At 51.2% G+C, this 8,424-nt stretch overlaps 1 protein-coding gene across 1 annotated transcript in view; it reads left to right on the forward strand.

Moving 5' to 3' along the window:
• PRKCA (protein kinase C, alpha) overlaps nt 1-4,670 on the forward strand; it is a 289,399-nt gene extending 284,729 nt beyond the window's left edge. Inside the window, exon 15 of the mRNA XM_006886263.1 lies at nt 4,295-4,670. Within this exon, the coding sequence (XP_006886325.1) occupies nt 4,295-4,459 (165 nt within the window). The 3' untranslated portion in view covers nt 4,460-4,670. The remainder of the gene's footprint in view (nt 1-4,294) is intronic.
• The last annotated feature ends 3,754 nt before the right edge of the window (nt 4,671-8,424 follow it).

The raw sequence follows: 8,424 nt of genomic DNA on the forward strand, positions 1-8,424 counted from the left end.
GCCCCTTGGGAATTCTGAGCTTGTCAGGGTTCACAGGGTGGCCCCATTTGTTTTAGGCCACCACAATCTTTGTTGCAGCCCTCATTTTGTACTATTACGACTTCCCAGCCGGCAAAAAGCCCCAGTTAGTGAAAGGTGTGGTAGCCATTGGAGGTGAAAACAGACCACAGTGTCGAGGAGTTTTGCTCCCAAAGGCAGATGTGAGCTGCTCTGTGGTGTTATACAGTTGAAAGCTCAAAAGCCATGGATAACCCCAAACTTCCTGTCCTCAGGGGCAGCCTGCCCTCCACGCAAGTCCACAGAGGTAACAACCTTCTGCTTCACCCTTGGGCCTTTTGAGAGGCTGCCTGCAGCCAGGCCAGCTGGATTTCCCACTCACTCACTTGCTTGTACATTCTTTAAGTCACAAGTACCACTTGGAGTCTTTTGGACCCATTAGTCTCAGTGTCTCTTCCTTCTCCAGCCCAGATTCAAGATACTGCCTGGGGCCCATTGTCCATCCTCTGATAGCTGCTGGCACGGCTCGATCTGAGGGGGAAGGACGAGCCTTCTTCTGCTTTAAGGACACTGTAGCTTGTGGAAGCTGTTTGTCTTTCCCCCAGGGGTCTGGAAGAGCTCTGGTTTTCATTATCCTTTTCAGCAGGAGGTGGAGGCGGTGATGGAGGATAGCTGCGGTTCTCCACACAAACCTCCTGAAAAAGCAAGGAGTAGTAATATCTCCTACAATTTGGTTTAAAGGAAATTGCCTCTTTCAGGGCCTACTTCCCCTTAGAGCAACCGAGGGCTTGTTTCTGAAGAGAGTGCCTCCAGCGGGGGAGGTCAGTGAGCTGTCTCCTAGTTCTGAACTTGGGCTAAAAATAGCTCTGTGCATGTGCTTTTCATGAGGAGATGCCGCCTCTGGATAAGAAGTCCTCTTGAGTCTTGGATCTTATGTGATCCTGATACTCAGCCTCTCCAAGCCTCTCATTTTCTTCCCATCACCGTCAAGAGTCCACTCATGACCCCTGTGTGCTCCATTAGTGATAGTTCTGCATTTAACTCAGTGGATCAGAGATACCCCTCTCTGCCCCGGGCCTGTTCCTGCCTCCAGCCTCTCTGCACCTTGAGAGAGAAGGAAGAGAAATGTGTTAGAGGAGATGAGCAGGGTTGAGGTGAACAGCATTGCATGAGACTACGAAGCAAGGTGGCATCCCTCAGGATTCTGTACTCACCTTAGCTCTGCAGCCATCGGCACTGCGGTGGCCACCGGCAAGCCGACTAGGCCCCTCTTGTTCTTGTGTTTGGTGGACCCTCAGAGATGCCTGCCACCGTCTTTAGAATGTGAGGTCCTCGTGCCCTGTGCCCCTCCCGTGGCCTCTTAGCGCTGATGCTCACGTGGTCCACGGTAGTTCTCATAGTTTGCTTTGTGCTTCCCTCTGGCATATATGCCACAGTGCTGGAACTTCCCAACAGAAGATGATTGATGAACATCACAAATGATTCTCAGACGAAAGGGTTAGAGTTCCACCATCTTTTCACAAAACAAGTCAAGAGATTCAGAGCCAGACACAGGGGAAGAACGCTTTACCGTGGCTTTCCCTGCTCTTCAGGGTAGGGGCTTCGCTTTGTTTTCCTGCTTTGGGGTTTTGTCTTTGTGTCTCTTCTGCTCCTCTGTGTGGAACATGAGTGTGAGGAGACGTTCTCTTGAGCGCTTCCTAAGGGAAGACGCCCCTCAGCCACTGGGAACACTTCCAGGAGATGCCCTTGGGTTCTTCCAAGCAGTGAGTGGTGATGAATCAATCGCATTCCTAAAGGGTGTTCTCAAAGCCAGTGCCAGGGAGCCTGTGACACTGCTGACCGTGCTTCTGCCTGGGACTCTGCCTCTGCAGCTTCTCCCGTCTGTCCTCAAACACGGCTGCTTCCGCCCACATCCCTCCCCTGGAAGTGGCCTCGCATTACGTTGCATTACATATATATATATATTCTATCAGTTTCTCAACAGCAGCACCACTGGTACTTGGGACTGGCTGATTCTTTATTTGGGCAACTGGAAGGGTGTCCTGTGAATTACAGGATGTTTAGCGACATCCTCAGACTCTAGGTGTCCATAATACCCCCTCAACCCGAGTCATGGAAACCCAAAATGCCCTCAGACGTCGTCACAGGGCCCCTGGGGAATGAGAATCCCACCCTCCCCCACCCCGGTTTTCACCACTGCTATCTCCGAAGTAGAGCAATCTCTTCAGCTGTCATTATCTTCACAACAGTATCTGAACGTGGTGCCCAGTGGAGATGGCTCCTGTTTGCCTGCTTGTCCTTTTAACTGGCGAGCCAAGCACAGCCTCCTGCTAATGCCCGGGAAGCAGCAGCACGCCCTGGTTTCTTGCTGGAAGAGGCTCCCTGAGCAGTTCAGAGTGGCCCGTGCATGTGGTGATGTGACTTGCAGAATGCTGCCTCTGTTGACTTTCGCTTTGAAGCCCTCCATGATGGTGGAAAGGTGGTGTGTTGGAGTGGCAGCTTTGCTATCCCTATGCAGGAAGCAGGGCCAGTGTGGCAAGCAGACCTGAACGTCTGCTCTCCGTGGTGTGATTTGAAGGGCTACAAACAGTCCCCTGACTCCCACTTCCTCCGCCTGCCATGCACACAAGCCCACCAGTCACCGCAGTCCCAAACTATATTGGATAGTTGGTTAGAACAGTGAACATGACCTTGGGAAGCTTCCTTTGTGGAGACCTTGCTTTGAGTTTATAATGGGCTTTCCAGTTTGACAGGCTCCCAGAGCCAGTTTTAGCTGATGAGAAGGTGGAACTAGATGTTCAAGGTAATCTTGTAGGCGGTAGGATGTAGGGAATAGAGTGTGGGAGGTAGGAACGGAACGTGAGAGAGGAGGAGAGCGTCTGGACGCCCCCGGCCTCAGAGAAAGGACAGCCGTATGTGTGACTCTCAATCTGGGCTGGGCTCTGGGCAAAGCATGACTCCTGACCTTCACAACATCCTGGGGAGGGAGGTCTGATTATTCTCCCCATCTTACAGATGAGGGAATTCAGTGCACCCCACTTCATAGCTTACCTCGAGGTACCCCTGTTAAAAATACCTGGTTAATGGAAAACTTCCTCACTTACAATTCATTCACCTCACCCTGTGATACTGTTTTGTGCCCTCAGGTCCATTTGGGCTCACAGTCACTGGAGGGCAGAGCAGAACAACTCCTTTCGCTCTGCTGGGCTATAAATCTTTAGCTTATCAGGTATCTTCTCCCTTGGAGATGCGGGTGGATTTGAACTGCCAGCCTTCCATTGAGCACTTAACCACTCCACTCTTAGGGTGCCTTTCTGTGGTACTGGTGAAAGAGTGGTGATTTGCAATAAGCTGGTAATAGTTGTGTCACCAGCAGCCCTCCCAGCATTCCCTGGTGCAGGGTCTCCCTCATCCTGGGAACTTCAGCATACCACGCCCCTCAGATGGCGAGAAAAGTGAGGTCACCGTTGTCTTCCGTTCTGGGCTGGGCTCTCCCAATGCTGCTGAAGCTGTTGTGACTCTCCAGGATATTAAGGAAGCAGCCCTGACTGCAGCCCTCCTCTGCATAGAGTATTCTTGGGAGCCCTGAATAAGGGACCATCTAAGACAGACAGCTTTGCTGACCTCAGAGATGTTCCAGGACCCCAGTGCAATCCTCCCCTAGTCCAAGACCACCTTGCACATAAACCCAGGGTCATCAGTGTGTCCTCCAGCTGACCAGACTGATCGAGGTGTGCTTGAATTTCCAGCCCAATGGGGATTCAACCAACCTTGCCACCAGGTTCACCCCATACTTGCTTATAGACCAGCTGAGAGGCAAAGTGTCTCGGTCCCTATGGGAAGGCAGAGAGAGCGTAGCTTTTACTTTATGATGAATATTGAGGCAAAGGACCAGAATCTGGGACAGTGGCTTCAATCTCTCCATTCTGAGCTGGCTGCTTGCACACCCAAGAACTAGCAGACCTTTTGCAGAGGGATCGGCCTGCTGGCCACGTGAGCGTGGGAGATGTCCACGGCTCTATGGGCTCCGTGGGTGAAGGTATCTCACTGCCTGGTTGCCAGGAGTGCATTTCTACCCTGGGTCTCAGTTCTGTGAGTACTCGAACTCTTGAGATTGAATAATCGTTCTGTTACTGTTTGCTGTGCCTGGCTTTGAACCAAGTAGGCCTCCAAGCTCTCCAGCATTCTTTCGGCCTCCCAAGTGTCCCCGTTTCCCGCAGTGGGCTCTTGGAGAGCTGCCCCCGACCCCACACCCTGTACCACCCACTGACCCTCTCTTTTCTTTTTCTCTCCACAGTGTGGCAAAGGAGCAGAAAACTTTGACAAGTTCTTCACGCGAGGGCAGCCCGTCCTCACGCCGCCCGACCAGCTGGTCATTGCTAACATAGACCAGTCCGATTTTGAAGGGTTCTCGTATGTCAACCCCCAGTTTGTGCACCCCATCATACAGAGTGCAGTATGAAACTTACCCCCCTAACACCCCGAGAACAACAGCCTCCCCAGACCCCAACCCCACCAGCAGTGGGAAATGATCCTTAACCCTAAAATTTTAAGGCTATGGCCTTTTTCTTATTCCAGGTGGAGGCCTGAAAATTGTAGGGTTATTAGTCCAAATGTGATCAATTAACTGTTCAGGGTCTCTCTCTTCCAATCAAGGAGTATTATCTTAGCGGGGCGATATGATGTCCAGTGTCCCGTTGAAACGCATAGCTGTCACATATGGCTGTAGGTTAACCTTTCCTAGGAAGCACGTGGACTCTTGCCCTGGTTTGGTACGATTTGATACCTTCTCCATTCCCTCTGATTGTCTCTTTTCAATATTGGGATACCCCCCCCCACCCCCTGCAGCCTGCCCCAGCCCTAGGGGTCAAGAAGCATCTCCGCCCAAGATGTCTCTGGAAGGCAAGAAGGATGAGAGCAAATAGAGACTGGGGGTGAGAGGAGGCTTAACACTCCCACCTGCGTCCTCTGTCTTCATGGAAGCAATGCTTCGAATCCAGAGGGTGGCGAAATGGGAATGTCCTCCCGCCAAGAGTCTGTGCAAGCTCTCCATCTTCAAAATTGACACTTTCCAACAACCCAGTGGTTCCCAGCTTGGAAACAGAAAGACCATTTCAGAAAAGTGTTCCTCAGCCTTTGTCCCCTGCTCCGTCCGTCTCTGGCTTGATACATGCATTTCTTTTTTAAGAGGCCAAATCTACCAAGGACTTTGCTAAAGGAGCATGTGAAATCATAGCAGATGGAGGACGACCCAGCGCGTGCGTACGCTCAGCTTCAGTCTCTGGGAGATTGCTCTGTGACCCAGGGTGCCATCAGTAATGCCACTTCTCCAGAACCTTGTTCGCCAACCCCACGCCCAGCGGTACTTTGCGACCTCCGGCGTCTCTCCTCACCAGCCGTGTCCGCCCCACCCGTTTTGTACTTATTTATTTACTAGGTCGCCATGTCGTTAAGCGAGCACCTTGTACAGTGACTTAACTCGAGTGTTGACTTCCACCTCCGCCTCTCCTGATGCTTCTCCTGCCCCGGCCCCTGCCGACCACCAGGATGGACGCCCACCTGTAAGACGGTGTTCCCTTGTCCCCGGTTCAAGTTGGATGACGTCGCTGGAGCCCAAGGATCAAGAAACCTGGCTGCACACTGGCTCCCAGGCATCCTGTTGCTAGAAGGATTTTCATATGTTTTGCAAATGCATCATGCAATGGATTTTGCATGTTTATAATAAACCTTAATAACAAGTGAATCTATATTATTGATATAATCGTATCAAGTACAAAGAGAGTATTATAATAATTTTATAAGACACAATTGTGCTATATTTGTGAAGGTTCTTGTTTCTAATCTGCTTTTATGATTAAGATTTAGGTTAATTCCTTGCCGCCCCGTGCTAGCCTCCTGGCCCCCACCTGCCCCATGCATCACCCCATGCATTGACACTCTAATCTGATATATAAATTTTTTTTAAATGTAGATCTAATTTCAGAAATTAACAGCTACTTTACATGACTCGATTAGGCGTTTACTATACATATGTATAGATATATATATACATATATATATATATATATTTGATTCTGCCTGCAAACCAAACTTTTGTTTGGGCGATGATGTTTGAGATCAGACTGTCTCTTAGCTTCTTCATGTCATCTTCCCTTCAAATTCAGACGCCACTCTCCAGCCTGAAGAAGTTGTTGGTTCCAGTGTCCCTTGTGTGTCTGCACAGATATGGTATTGTCTTGGCACCTGGGCTGGCCTTCAGTTGTGTTGTTTGTTGTGACCAGTGATGCCAGGGTTAGAGAGGGAGACTACCTTCTCCTGTCTGCATGGAAAAAGCAGGGTCGGTTGTCTATCCTGCGGCCCCTGGACCAGCCCACTGTCACCTCTTGAATGTACCACATCCCCCAGGAGGCCAACTGTCAGCTAAGCCTTGTGTCAGCCAGCCCGTGCGTCAAGGCATCCGTCACCCACAGGTTGACAAACTCTTGTGAGGATGTTGGCTTCTCGCTGTTGCTAGAACCGCCTTCTGTAATTCTTGTGAGGAGCCTGTCTGTGGTGAACCACCATCCCAGGATCCTTGGAGGACCGAGACATCTTACGACATAAAGATTGAGCATAGAAGTATCTACCAGCGGGGCACCTTCAGTCCTCCTCCTCACTCCTCCTCTCGGGTTGTTGGCCGGAAATCCAGGTCACATACCACTGCTGGAGGGTCTTTGAGGCTAGAGGTCTAGGCTTTCTTGGAAACTGTAGCCTGGAGGGAGAGATAGAGCAGAAAATGGATCCCACCAGAAAAAAAAAAAAACAACAACAAACAAACAAGCCGTGTCTGCCACCGTCTATGGACTGGTCATCAGAATTGCACAAAGAGCCTGGTGCAGACTGTCTGCAGACCCACTGCTCATTGCATCTCTGGGGCTCCCTCCTCACCAGGTATGCCTCATGGTCTGATGGGAAAGGGACCAACTTACAGAAAGCCCAAGAGAAAAAGACCAGTCACCCTGTCCCAGGACGGAGCAGCAGGATTCGTCCCCAGCCTGGAAAATAAGCAGTGTCCCAGCGAGGGACACCTCCATTACAAACCCCTGTTCCAGGGTCCCAAATTGCCAACTTGGCATGGCTCAGGTATTCCCTCAAAAGGCCACACTTTTCCAAATAATTCCCATTCTCCAGGAAACACATTCACACATCCCAGCTGGCTTGTATTCTTTCAGAACATGTGGCAGAGTTTTCAAAGCCTGGACAGTGGCCGTGGGGCCCAGCACCCTGCCTGAGCTACGGCTGCCCAGGGAGTCCAGCTTGGGGGAAGTGAGTCCAGACATGCGGGAAGTCAGTGTGAACCGAGCCTGTTCTGCATGTAGGTAAGTCCTGGTCTTGGATCCAGGCAGATGCATTAAGGATCTGAGCAGCCTGGAAGAGGAATTGTTGAAAGGATAAATCATGTGGGTAACCATTATCAGCTGTCATTGGCGGACTATTTATAAGGCTCTGTGGTGGTGTCCCACTTCGTGAGAATGGTGTGGAAGAAAACACTATCATGTTTTGGTCCTGTTGGTGGCCGCTCCTTCAAGAGTCAAGCCGTCCTGGGCTCACTGGTACTAGTGCTGGAGCCATGGCTTCCGTTACCAGGGTCTGCAGAGGCATAGGCCACCCGGCACGATCTGACACCCTCTGAGTATCCGCGGGACCCCCGGACTGTGACCCCGAAAGACAATTCAGATTGCTTTGTGTTATTTTCCCCTGAGATCTGGCCACCTCTTGGTGGCAGAATTTCCCCCGAGGCTACAGGCTGGCTTCCTGGTCACCCTGCTGTTGCTGGCACCTCCCCTCCTAAAGTCACAAGGGGTCCAGTTGTGATGAAAGTACCAGGAGCAGGCTGCAGGGCACTCGCATCCTGACAAGAACCGATTCCAAAGACAGATACAAAACCCCAGGAAGTGAAATGGCCATGCTGCAGCACATGGACTCCTCCCTGGTCCCCGTGGCCCCGGGGCAGTGCAGTTCAGAATCAGCCAGCATTTTTGATGAGATGTATTGCAGGGTTTTTTGTTAAGAGTGTTGGTGGAGAAGCAGGGGGTCATGAGCTTTCTGGAAATGATGTGAGGTGGTTAGCTGGAAGAAAGTAACAGATGAGCATGCCTGCAGTCCAGCCAGCATTTGGTGAACACTTCAAGTTTACACGCTTGGCCGAGCGTGGAGACTTGCTGGGATGAGGGTGCAGTCCCAGGAGAGCTTTGAACTGCTGTTTAAAGGAGTTGGCATGGCTGGAGCATGTGGGGGAGGATGCTGGCAATAAAGGGAGCCAGGAGAAAGAAGAGGGCATGCTGGAGGGCCACTGCTGTCACCAAATGATGGCTTTCCATCCACCAGGTGATGTGGGTGCAGATCAGAGTCCCTGAGAACATGACACCTGAGACATAGCCTGTTCTC

This window comes from Elephantulus edwardii, unplaced genomic scaffold, assembly GCF_000299155.1.
Source record: "Elephantulus edwardii isolate Elephantulus edwardi_28Jun2011 unplaced genomic scaffold, EleEdw1.0 scaffold00048, whole genome shotgun sequence".
In the NCBI taxonomy this organism is placed as follows: Eukaryota; Metazoa; Chordata; class Mammalia; order Macroscelidea; family Macroscelididae; genus Elephantulus; species Elephantulus edwardii.